This window comes from Protopterus annectens, chromosome 6.part0 (genome assembly GCF_019279795.1).
Source record: "Protopterus annectens isolate FY-2018-M chromosome 6.part0, PAN1.0, whole genome shotgun sequence".
Classification (NCBI taxonomy): Eukaryota; Metazoa; Chordata; order Ceratodontiformes; family Protopteridae; genus Protopterus; species Protopterus annectens.
Genome location: NC_056737.1, coordinates 1,917,640,142 through 1,917,654,345, shown reverse-complemented (window position 1 = coordinate 1,917,654,345; position 14,204 = coordinate 1,917,640,142). Strand labels below are relative to the sequence as shown.

Here is a 14,204-nt window from a genome sequence, read left to right as displayed (position 1 = left end):
ACTCATAAACTGATTTATAAACCTTATGACTGTCCAGTACTAAGCTCCATATTCTCCCTATATAATCCAGACCTCTTCTCTCTGAACACCAATATCTGCTCCAAATACACAAACCAAAACTCTCTGCAGGCCAGTTACTATATGCATGGACCATCTCCAAAATCTGGAATAACCTTCCAGCTTCAGTCCGATTACAACCAACACCATCTATCTTCAAAGCTGCCCTCCACAGCCACCTCTCCTCTACATGGATATGTAACTGCTCATCACCTTCTTCAGAAATTACTTAAATTTTAACCTACTTATAAAACCATAAAACTCTGTCTATACCCAAATTCACCTCTATACTCCTTTGTAACTTTGCACCCCTTATTCTATGTATACATTGTTTTCACAATGGTCATTTTATTCTATGTATATACCTAAAGTTATAAACTTTTATGTACTGCTTTTTTGTGCAATTTACAATTTTGTATGTATTATTGGCATGGTGCATTTTGGGTCATTGATACTTGTTACTATGAGCAATACTGAACTTTGTTGTCATTTCTACTTGTTATTGTGGATCTGTTCTCCCCGGGCCTTCACTGAAAATGGGCTAGTATGGCCCAGTGGACTTTCCTGGTAAACAAATGTCAATAAATAAATAAATAAATGAATACTCAGCTCATAAACACCCCAACTGGACCAAACAAGGATAATACCACAGGAACCACCCTAGACTGGATTCTCATCTCCCAACCCAACAAAATATCTGAAGCAGGCACTCTTCTAGGTCTGCTTCTCCTCCTCACCTCTCCAAAATCACCACGAGTACAAACAGACAAGGAACCTAAGTCCTTCAACCCTCAAATCTTTACTAATATCCTCAAAATATTAACTGGCACATATTAAAAAACCCCCACTAGACAATGCTATAGATTATTTCAATATCACATTCTTGGACATACTAAATAGCCTTGCACCAAATGAAAAGTATTAAAACTAACTATGGTCCTTGGCTAACCAACTGAAAATCTGATGTACCTTAGAGATAAAACCTGGAAGAATTATCAGGCTAACAAAAACCAAGACACCCTGACACATTTTAAACAGCTCCATTATCAGATTAAAAAGCTGGTACTTAATGACACAAAAATCCTACTACTCAAAACTGCAATTTAACTACAAACAAAACCCCCAAAATTCTGGAATTCTATCTCTTCCCTCCTAAACCCAGATACAAAAAACAATCCCTGTCTTCACCCTGACAAACCTTCTCATGAAACTGCCTCTCTAGCTCCTTTTTTTATAAACTCTATGGCCACCATTACTGCTAGTTTTCCACATAAAGACAGGATAAGTGACACTACTTCTCCAAAAACCTCCTCCACCTCCCCCATCTCTACAGGTACCACATCCTCCCCTGAACTCAACCTTCATTCTACCCCTAATTTCATTATCCACCCCATTTCTACTATAACTATTAAAAGACTACTCCTTAAGTTCAAACTCTGCTCAAATGCTCTGACAACTTACTCCCAACCTTTCTAAAGATTGCTGCTTAAGCCAACACATTCCCTATACGTATCCTAATTAACAGATCCATCCCAGTATCTTATGTGCCCAACATATGGAAAAAAAGCTTACATTACTCCTCTTCACAAAGGTGGTGAAAACACAGATATCTCCACCTTTTGACCTACACCTATCTTGTCCTTATCTCCAAGATCTTGGAAAAGTGCATTCACATTCAGCTAATGCCCTATCTACTTCAGAACCACCTACTGTCTTCCACACAACATGGGTTCAGGCCTGGCCACAGCACAACAACTGCCCTTATTTCTTTCCTGGATACTGTCAACAAAGCCCGCTATAGCCAGAAAATAGTATCCACCATATTCTTAGATCTTTCAAAGGCATGTGATACAGTTTCCCACCCTTTGCTACTACCGCAACTCACTAACCCTCTCTCAACTGGTTCTCAAACTAGCTAAAAGAAGACAACAAGCCATCAAATGTCAAAACTCTATCTCTTCCTACCTTAACGTCTCTACTGGAGTTCCTCAAGGCTCCATACTTGGTCCCCTTCTATTCAATATTTTCATTAACAATTTTCACATATATATTACCAATGGAGCTTTTATTTAATATGCAGACAACTCAACCATAGTCTGCACCGTTGACTCTACTTTTGAACTCCAACTCGAAATCCAAACAACCTTTTCCACCACTGAATCCTGGATGTCTAGTAACCACCTAGCTCTTAACCCAACCAGATCCAGTATCATGTTTTTCACACCCCAAAAATCGACCCTGTTAGAAAAAGCCAAGTTCAGCATCTACTCCCAAAGTAAAGCACTAACAAAAATTGTCAACCACACAAATCTTCTAGGAGTAACCATAGATAAACACCTAAAATTTAATATTCACCTGCAACAAAACATCCAAAAACCCATAAGAAACTTGGAATGCTGTACAAGCACAACCACTTCCTTAGCCATTCCACCAAACAAATCCTTGCCTCTGTTTACCTACTCCCTTGCCTAATGTATGGCACCCATCTGCTTACTAATCTCCAAACCTGTCAAAAGCCAAGCTTGAGACTTGTTATAATAAAGTCGCAAAATTTGCAACACATTCCAAAATCTTCTCCCATCACTGTACTGCTCTTCACCATCTAAAATGGCTGGAATTACCAAACTACCTCAACTACCCGCAACTTACTATTGCCCACAAACTTATCTTCAAACCTTCTGATTGTCCCGTCATTGATCTGTCTTCACTTTCTACCTTCCAAACCTACAACTTCTTTAGGCTCACAAACCACCCTCCCACCTAGCCAACTTCTCTTCTCTTACTTCTTAGCCAAGAGTTGGAATTCTCTACTATTAGCTATCAGAACAATTTCAAATCCTGCCCACTTCAAAACCTCTCTCCTCACTTTCCTATCTTCCTCCAGGAACTGTACTTGTACTCAGCCTAGCTCTCCTAACACTTCCCCTCTCTACTTTCAAATTTATCTATAAACCCTCAAAAAATATGTTTGTAACCTGTTCACTAGCAAATGTCTGGCCACTAAATTGCCAAGTTTGTTTTCAACCTAGTAATCCAATATTTGTTAGTTAATGGTTTACTACCAATGTATATAATTCTGTTTGATAGCTCTTCTTTTTTGTATTCCAGTATTTGTTAACTAATGGTTTACTACCAATGTATATAATTTTATTTGGTTGTTCTTTTTTTTTTTGTATTCCAATATTTTGTTAGATAATGGTTTACTACCAATGTATAGAACATTATTTGGTTGTGCTTATATTGTACTAAGGAGCTTTTCTCCCCAGGCCTCAACTGAAAACGGGCTCTATATGGCCCAGTGGACTTTCATGGTTAACAAACTTCAAATAAATAAATAACTCTTCAAGTTTAACCATAACCATCATCAGTTAAAACCACAGGGCTGTGATATATTTATTATCACAAATTATCAACATCTGCACAATCTCTGTATTAAGACTTTGGAAGCCCTGTTTTAACAATAACAGAACTACTATGGCTAAACAAACACTACATCCAAGATCAGGCCTCCCATTTTCCAGGCTGAGAGTAATTTTCCATTACCACACCACTACTAACAATACATCTATCAAAAGTCACCAAATACAACTCATCAGTTACCACTCACATCACCTTCATTTAGTAACCAGAAAAAAAGCTCTTACCACTCTTCAACATGATCACCTGAAAAGATGATATAAAAACACAAATATGCTAACTAGATTCCCACTCCCTTTAAATATAAAAGTTGGAAGTCAGACTTGCTTTTGAGACACTAGTTATTGAAAATTCATTTGTGAGATCACTACTGTGTGACTGGCTGGCTTTTCCACAAAAGTAGAAATTTCACATATAATGGGTATTCCTCCTTTCCCAGTGGTGATGTGATTGGTGATGTGATTGTGGGGTTGGTTGGTACATGTAAGAAGTGGGATGTGGGGATGCAGTTCACTACATTGGAAGGCTTACCCCTGCAAAATACATTTGCATTCAAGAGCTTTGCTCATTTGTTATTCTACTTATATGATGTGATCACTAATGAGTTGAGGAGTTGTCACAGAGTCTAAACTTTATAGCTCTTGAGGAGTTGTCACAGAGTCTAAACTTTACAGCTCTTGAGGAGTTGTCACAGAGTCTAAACTTTATAGCTCCCTCACCCCTGATCTTCAAGTGAAGATCAAAAAAAAAAAAAAAACGGTCTACTGGTACATCAACCGAGTAGTGAGATGTATGAACCCACCCCCACCTCCTGCACCAGCCATTCAGATCCCATTACTGTGCCCTGCCCCAACATATTTTATTCAAATAAAAAAAGTATTTGAAACTGTGGCAAATGGCTTGCTACAAATATAGAAAACATACTGTACAGTTTATGTTCTGCCTGCATGGAGCTCTACAGTGCTCAAGTTATAGTTATTCGTTTTAACTTTTAAACTATGGCAAGCTGCTTGCTACAGTTTAGACCACACATGGCGTACTACATTGCTCAGGTTTGACTGCAAATGCAATCACGGTTTTAAAAGCCAGTATTGCATTAAAGAGAGATAGGGATTGGCTGGTCACACCCTTCCAACAATTTGCATCCATGGCAGTTGCCCCTATCATCCCACCCTAGCTACGCTTCTGTCTATAATTAGTACATACTTTGGACTTTGAAAAGCAGAATATTGTCCCATACTCCAATTTAAACTAACAACATTTTTAGAGAATATATTTTTTTCCTCTCAGAATATATATCCAAAGGTAAAATAAAAAGGCTGTCCAAATCATCAGTGCCATTTTGGAGTTGGTGGATTACAGCAAGATGGTGGGCTGTGTTCCCCACACCCCCCCCAACTATATATACTGAGATTGCACTACAGTGGTGAAAAGGACAAATTTATAAAAGGGTTTGGTTAGCTTACGTTATGCGCTGTGGTACTTTCTTGTTGTTGGCCAACTATTATACTTTGGTGATTTTTTATGATGAGTTGCCTGTTCGACACACACACACACACACACACACACATATATATATATATATATATATATATATATATATATATATATATATATATATATATATATACCCACACAGCGGTTATCTTTCGCTAATTCAATAAACTATACTTTTGGTATTTTTCCCTGCTAGGTATGCTAGTCAGGGTTATGATCAAATCTATTGTTGGATATGTAAAGATAATTATGACGATTTGTATCATATACTTTTGGCATGCCCCGCTATTCAAAAAATATAGCCCCAAATGGATTTGGTTTCTGTAATCCATTTTTTTGCTTTTATTTCCCTCTCACCAATACTAAATTTTTGAATATTATGAATTCTGGATTATGCCTATGAGCTGGAAAATGCTGAGGAACAGTGATTCTTAGTTACACTTGCAAAGTACTATTGTAGCAGTTACATTTAAAAACGGAAGAAGGTACTTGAAGACCTTAACAAAGATGTGCACTGCTTTGTCAAGAGACTAAAAAAATCTCTCCTATCATGATACTATGTCATGTGTTTATGAAGAGTTTTATTTATTTTTCTGAATTGTTGGGATTGTAAGGTATGAAACTGTTCCTACTTTTCCTACTATTTATACTATTCTGCTTGACTTAATTGTTGTTCATGGTTTGAGCATTCTGTTTTGTTTGCTGTGTTTGTCTCATATGAATCTGAACAAAGAATTTCAAGAAAGGTTTACAACCAAGAAAATGAAACAGTCTATGAAGACAGTAACTTTAAGAAGCTCACAGAGATTAATTCATTTTAAACCAACCTGCAAGCTGTCCGTCTCCAGCAAAGAATGTTTTTATGTGCTCTTTCCGGAACCCATTCCTCTGCAGCATCTTGTACATATTTCCAATATTGTTCTCGTGGCGAGGGTAAGTGATTTGTTCCTGCCAGCCTCCTGTCAGTAAAAATAAACTCATGGTTAGAAAACCTTTTTGAATGCATTCATTCATGATTTGTGTCTCTTACCTATGACCGGTTGGATTCTGAACCATTGCTTTCTGCCCCACACTCAAATTCTTTAACCACCTCAAATCATATTCTCCCCAGTCAACTCCGATGGATTTATTTCTGAATTGTATGAAATAAGTATGGCCTCATGCCTGTCTACAACACTAATGCAAACTTGTGGTCCTTAGTATTTCTGGTGGTGAGACAAGTAAGCAACCACTGAATAACTCTCTGGAAGAATGCCTGTTCCACCATTACTTTTCTCTTGACCTCAGTACAATGTTTTCTTTTGGGATGATGCAGAGTGTGCTGTATGTATAGAATGGAATTGGGCAGATGAAGATGACTTAATAACCTTATCTGCAGCCATTAGCTGTGAATTTGGGATGTGTGAAATTACATTTATGTCAAAGAGTGTTAGAATACCACATGCACTACTGCCAGCCTGACTCCTCAATGGCTACTGCATCTTTTCATTGCAGCAGTCTTCATGGGTGGGCAATAATCTTCCATCCCCAATAAAAGATGGATGAATTATTTTTTTCCAGTTCTCAACACTGTCCCTTTCATATAAACCTTATCACCTAAGACCCTCTGATGGATATGAACTACCAACAGCAATAATCATATGTAACATACAATGGAGTAAAACATACATCTGCCATTGGCTGGACCACTCTTAAAGAATATTGGCAATGGGACATAAGCAGAGCACATATACATGGCTACATGGCTGGAGGTAGACAAAGTGAGACCACAAACACTTACCTTACATTACAAATTGAGGTCACATGGAGCTGGAATCATAATACCAGCTTGCCATTTTGGTTGTCTCTGAAATAACAGAAAGCATCTGAGATGGCTACTGACCTGTGATAAATATGCCAGGTCCTTGGTTAGCAAAACAGACATGTAAATGGGATGGCATGCTACTGAGCAGCTTGTGTGGGATACTGTACATAGCCTTGGCACATGGCTGTGGCAGGGGTATCTAACATTTTATTTTAGTGGCTGAAAGTGTTTGAGTATGGAGGATAATCAGGCATAAAATGGTGTTCAAATCAGCTTGGCATCTAAACATGCAAACTAGAAGTAGGGATTTTGCAACATGATGCTGTGACTGCCAGATGGGCCTGGCACACACTTCATATTTATTTTATTTAACTTAAAATATATTAACTTGGTAGTCTTACTTAGGCAGGGCTCCTTCATGGGGAAGACATAAGGTGCAAACAAAATCCATGTTATGGATTACTACATAACAGTACATAGTTATTCTACAGTGGATTCTAACAAATAAACTTACTAATACACACTCATCAAACTCACTAGGAAACGCTTCCAAACCACAGTGAAAAGACACGGTAGTATGCACAGTGGCAAACATAATCTGCCCTTGAATCAGGGTAACTGTAATTTCTATTGTAACATAAGGACAGCAAATGCACATGGTAGGCATTTTGAAAAGTCAGTATAGAGAAGCCATAACTGATACAGTTTGGTAGTTTATTCCAGAGATAGGGAATACATTTATTAAAAGTCCAGTCCCTTTTTTTTTTACCAGTATACTTTCTGGCAACAGTGCATTGTGTCAGAAAAGTGGAGAAGGCAGATGCAGAAGTAAGTAAGCACACAAGATAAGAGGCAGTGTTAAGGCACTCTATGACGAGCTAGCATCCACCTGTGTTACTTCATACAGTTGTGAGTCCTTTGGTGCTCCTAGTATAGATCATGCAGTTTTATGGTAAACAGATAATATCCTGCCTGTAGCAAGCTGGCATAAAACAATGCAGACAAAATTTCAAGCAAAAATAAAAAGGATTGAGATTAGAGTTAGGAATCTGTTAGGTCATACAGGAGTTACAGTTTAGTATTGGGTTTGCTGACTGCTATTGAAAATTGCTCTGTGTAGGTCAGAGTCAAACAGAAACCTATGATACTTGTATTCATTTCAGTTGCAGGCTTGGTTCTGAGGTTAGTCTGCATATATTCAATGTATTTCATGTTATCAAATAGCAGGGACTTCAGTTTAGGGGGTGGCAGGATTTAGTCAGTAGAAGAAGATTCATAGTTTAAGTGGCCTTATGAAGCTTGCAGATTCTGTGAGAGATAGAGTGTGTGAACATAATGCAGCAACATCTTCATTTTATATCAGTGGTACATTGACAGTGTATTGCCATATATCATTAACAAGGATATGCATAACAGTGGCCAAGAATAGGGCCCAGGGGAACACCATGCACAACAGTTGCCAGTTTAGAGATGGCACGACTCAGCTTTACCTTAAATTACCTATTAGAAAGTGAGTCACTAAGCCACACCACTGAGAAGGTACTGAAAGAAAGAGACTGGGTAAATGCAGAAAAAATAAATGAGAAATTGTACCCAAGGGTTTAATGAAATTGTCAGAATTCATGTTGCATTACCGGAGAGCAACCCATGACTTTTCAGGTAGTTAGATAGTTGTAGGTGCACAACTTTTTCAAGTGTTTTTACCACAAGACAAATAACAGAGACAGCTTAGTAATCATCTACCAAATATTTCTCTTCACTCTTAACAATATAATAGGACTGTGAGGGTTCTATTCAATTTCACTAAAATGTAGTGCACTAACAGAGTTAATCTAGTAGATATAGCAGTTATACGTGTAATATTGGAGTTATGGGACATTCATTTTTCCACTTCCTCCAAGGAGGTGTGAATTTGAAGTTAGAAAATCAAGTAGGAGGAGGAATAGATCTCCATATTTCAGGGTATGGGGGGACAGCTGCTTTTTAAAATAGTTAACTTTATTTTGGTTGTTTTCAGTGAAACTCCTTTTCACGTTTTCTTTCACTGAATTATATTTCAAAGAAAAAGAAAATGACTGAAGGATCATATAATTCACCCCTACATGTAGCAAGACTGAATACAGGGGCAGCATTTTTCATTATTTTTATTATTGGATATAAAGTATTGGCTTCAGATATATTATTAAAATGGACAAGATGTTACAATTCATATAAGAGAGAAGATGTTACCACTGAGGCAAGCATGTCAAAACGCAGACATTAGACTCATAAGTATATAACCATTGTGGAGGAGGATGAATCACTGTATGACAGGAAATGTATATGGAGACTTTACTCTGTTGAGGCACTGCAAATGTTAATGCAAAACTGGGATGTGTAGCTGACAACAGAAAAAGTTGTTACAAGTATTAGCATGAAAAAAAATGTTACAAATTTTAGCATAAGAAGTGCAAATTTTTGCCAAGGAAATGGAAACAATAAAAGTTATGCCAGTCTCTGTGTGAGAACAAAATGCTACCCTTATTGGAATGTGCCCAGTCCCATATACCCTCAGACTTAGGAATGAAAATGGAATTACAAAAGCTAAAAATGCCAAATCACTGTCTAAGGTAGATTGAAGTGAATGGACTAGGCATCATAATACCTGTGCTCAAGGAAGCTGAGTCTGAATATTTTGTATTCACCAGGATGTCAGGGTTTTTTAATGACCAGCGCTTACACTGCCATTACATCTATTATTCACTAGGTCATATAAATATGGGGAGATTCCTCAAGATTGGAGACATGCACTTATTAAACCTGCCTTTAAGGGAAAGGGGAGTAGGACAAACCCAGAATCATATAGACCCTTAAGTCTACTTTCATGTTGTGGAAAAATAATGGAGAAGGTAATATTGCATAAGTTATTGTCAGAACTGGATAGGTTGGGACATGAAACCATATATCAGCATATTACCACCTGTAACATGATGTTCTATAACAATATAATAACAGCTATGAATGAAAAATCCTGCTGTGATGTGATTTATATAGATTTAACTTCAGTATTTGACAGGGTCGTGCACAAAACACTGATCAATAAATGAGTACAACTAAGTACTGATGTACTGTTAATAAGCTGGACAGCTGTATGGCTTACAAACAGGACATGGCAAGTATCACACACCAACTGGACAGGTAAAATCCTTGGTTACAGACAAGGTGTCCCACGGGGCTCTGTACTAGGCCCTTACTTGTTTAGATTATATCTTTCAGACCTTACTTTTTCATCTGAGGTGTTCTACAGAATATATGCTGATGACCTGAGATTGGGTAAACTGATTATAAGTGTTACAGATAAGGCATGCCTGCAAAATTATTTGACTAAATTGACCATTTGGGCACAGGAGAATAATATGTTGATAAATACATCAAAAACTAAGTATATGAGATTTGGGAGACTTAAAGTGAAAGGTGAATATTTAATACAGCACACAGTGATTGAAACTGTAGACTCATTTAAGGACCTGGGTATATGGGTAGATTCAGCTATGAGTTTTTCTAATTGTATCAACCAATTGGCTAATGATAGTTATAGAACTATAGGTTGTATAAAAAGATTTATAAAGTCTAGGAAATCAAATATAATGAAGTCATTGTTTGTTAGTTACATTAGACCCAACCTTGAGTATGGAATAACAGTATGGAAACCCTATAGGAAAACAAGCATGAATAAACTGGAAAGAGTACAGCAGAAATATACTAAGGGCATCCATGGATGTGAAAATCTAAGTTATTATGAAAGACTAAAATATTTGAACTTGTACAGTGTCTCTTACAGATATATAAGAGGAGATCTTATTCAGGTATATAAGACATTTAGGGACAACTACCTCTGGGAATGTTTGGGGTTATCAAAAAGTACTAGAGAATCGTCAGATAACCTATGTAGAAGATTCTATAGGAATGAGAAGTGTACTAATTGGTTCTCTGACAGAGTAGCTGATGCTTGGAACAGACTACCAAATTACATTAAAGGAATTACTAGTTTAGATATTTTAAGAACAGCCTGGACATTTATTATGGGAACAAGTGTTTTGGCATAGTGGCGAGCTAGAAGGGATTTAATGCCCCTGCTTGTAACATCTGCATATATGTATATATGTATGCAGCAGAATCAGTTACAATAAACTGAAGATATTTTTTGCATCCTTAACTGGGGTGTTTTACAAAGATTGACAAAAACAAGCATATTTGTGCATAGAGAAGGAAGACTTATCCAGGCAGTTTTTTTACTATTAACATGCGCAAAGATTCTGCTACTATAACAGCCTTTTTTAGAGTGGGATCTATACAAACCATATGTGAACAACAATGCTTCAGGTACTACAGGGAATTCCTTATGTGGAATATTACCTTAATAACATCAGGCTGAAATAATCTGTCATTGTCAAATGAAGCATTTGACCATGGGTATACTTAGGTGTATAAGACCATATTTTAACTGTGTCATGTAGACTATAAATTGGACAGCAGATCAAACCATGATATGAGAGCCTGGAGAAAATGAGGAAGGAGAAGGTGAGTACCCAACAATAAATGACAGCAAGCAACATGGTTAAAAAACTGTTAGTGAACAGGATATGGGATCTGTAGAAAGATAGGGAGAATAGAATGGGAGCTCAAAAGGATGGTATTTTAACAGTAATGTGGAGGGATGGTGCAGAAATGACAGGAAACAATAAGTTAGGAGGAGAACTTGATCTAAGGTGGTTGGAGGCAGAGTAAGACGGAATAGGCAAAATAGGTTGAGTAGGCCGATAGGGCAAGTAGAGACAGGTAGAACAGGGCAGGGAGAAATCAAAGCAACAAAAGAATGGTATGATATCAGTTTAAAATGACAAGTAATCAGAATAGGGAGAGACAGCAGAGAATGGAGAAGGCCAATAAGGCCAACAGAAGGCAAATAAGTAGAAGGAGATGGAGAGAAAGAGAGAAGAGGAGGGAGGAGCAGGCAGTAAAGGAAACAAGACTGAAGGCGATCAGAGGAGATGGCATCAGGAATGGGCAAAAGTGAGATGAGTTTGTAGGAAGAGAACAGTAGGGATCGGAAAGAGGCCTGGTGCAGCACAAGGAAGCAACTAGAGGGGATAATGGGCAGGTTGAGGTGTTACTGCTTGATTGGGAAATGGTATAAACAGGAAGAGTAATGACAACTAGACAAGAAGTGAGGCAGAGGAGGACAGCCAGTATGAGGACAGAGAAGGAAGCTTCATTAACTAGAAACACAATCGACAAGGAAATTATCCACAGAACAGGAGAGAGACCAGGTTATAGTATAACTATACTCTGAGCTTAGACTTAGTAAGACAATGGGAAGGGGGTATGTACCCATGCTGTGGCACACATTACCACCAATGACCTGTCAGAGGAGACAGTTAAGGTGGAAGCAGCAGGGCCAGGGGTGACAGAGTAGCAAGTTGCTAAGGCAGGGACTTAGAGGATGCATTCTTCAAAGGATTACCTATTTCAGCAGAGAGCTCAGTGAGGAGGTATTTGAGCAGAGAGTTATATGAGGGACTATAACAGTGGACAGGGTAGAATATCCTGGAGCTTGCACTGGGGTGAGAAGGCTGTCAAACAGACCAGTTATATGTCAGAGACAGGATCCATTTTAGTCCAGAGGAGGAGGTACTCAGGCATGAAGCAAAGCAGAAAATAAGACACAGAATATATCACAGGAAAAGCAAGAGTGATACAAGACTCAGAGAGGTATTATTATACAATACAAAGATTCACAGCATGAAGATCATGAGCTGCTAGCATAAAGTAAGAGGAGAGAGTATTATAGAAACATGGATCAGTGACAAGAAGGGCAGGACATGCAGTTGCCAGGATGTAGACTTTTTAGAAATGACAGACAGGAAAGTATGGAGGTAGAATGGCAATGTGCATATGGTAAGTCATCAAATAAGGGGTTATACAGGAGAAAGAACATCATCGCTTTATGAAAGGCTATGTGAGTGGCAAGGGGAAGTAGGGTAAATGTCCTTGTAATTAAGATATGGGAAAAGTTGTGAAAAGCTTTTAGATTAATGCAAATTTACCCCCCACCCCCAACACAGTGAGGGAGGTGTGTGACAGATTAGAGACAGAATCAAAAACTGCATCATTATACTGCATGCAGATGAATTTCTTATCATAACATTACATTATCTTAATGGTAGAAGGAGGCAGTAAGGCTCTCAGTCTGCATTTTGTAGTGTATTTAACATTCTACATCCTTTCCATCTCTGCCTTCCCTGGTACCCTTTTTCCATCTGTTTCAGACTAACTGTGTCCTTCTACCAGCACACAAAGGAAATATAACATCCTCAAGATAGATAGACAGACCTGAAGAATATCGTGTAAACACTGTGAATGTTCATGAACAGGACAAGAGAATATGGGGTATGATTTAACATAGATAAATGTCAGCTTTTAGAATGACAAATAGATTATAGCTCTAGACATAGATAGATTACAGATGAGTGCTTGACAAAAATGGGTCGAACAAATCATAAGACAACATAGAGGCTGTTTATAAAGGCACCTAAACTGTAGAACGTGCCACAACTGAAGTCATACTTAGGGTAAATTACTATCACTAGATTTTACCAAATCTATTTCATAGTTTTACTATTGCTGAATGCATTATTACTGGATGAGTCTGCACAGGAACTAATGGAGACATGCACAGAGGCCTATTTGATAATTAAGAAAATGATGATCTCAGACGTTGACTTAGATGCTTTTCCTTTTGAAAAATATGTATCACACAGAATATGTTTCTGGATGGCATCAAGATACCCATCCCACTTGCTTCATATGTTTCTGGATTTCATTAAGATACCCATCCCACTTGCTTCATATGTTTCTGGATTTCATTAAGATACCCATCCCATTTGCTTCATTATTGATGAAATCTAGAAGTAATTATGCCTGAACTTTAACAGAAACACTTAGCTTGATCTGATAAGTTAAGACATTTAATCAGTAGTTTACAATGAGAGATTTGCCTTGGTAATTGATCATCAACCACTGCTGTCTATCTTTAATCCAAGAAGAGGTGCATCTTCTTTGGCAACAGCAAAACTATAAACATGGCCACATTTTCAAGGATCATACTCCAATGACAATAAAACCAAGGTGACAACGTAACATTATAGGACTGATGGATCATAGTAAATAATACATTTCAAATTCAAAGAGGACAGTACTACAGTGTTATTGGAAAGTTTTATAAGATGATAAATAGTTGTCAGTTACTAATTAACATCCAGAAGAAATGAATTAGCACTGTTACAGATACTTGACCTTATCATAAAAGAGTAGCCTAAAGGTGATAAATCATTGTATCCTGCATTTATGACAATAAAGTTATCTACATCTGAAGGAATCCTCTTTTGGA

The 14,204-nt window shown here is 37.7% G+C and overlaps 1 protein-coding gene across 1 annotated transcript in view; it reads right to left on the bottom strand.

Annotated features, from left to right (window-relative positions):
- Positions 1-14,204, bottom strand: part of LOC122804983 — an 817,331-nt gene that overhangs the window by 346,550 nt on the left and 456,577 nt on the right. Inside the window, exon 4 of the mRNA XM_044075229.1 lies at positions 5,799-5,930. Within this exon, the coding sequence (XP_043931164.1) occupies positions 5,799-5,930 (132 nt within the window). The remainder of the gene's footprint in view (positions 1-5,798; positions 5,931-14,204) is intronic.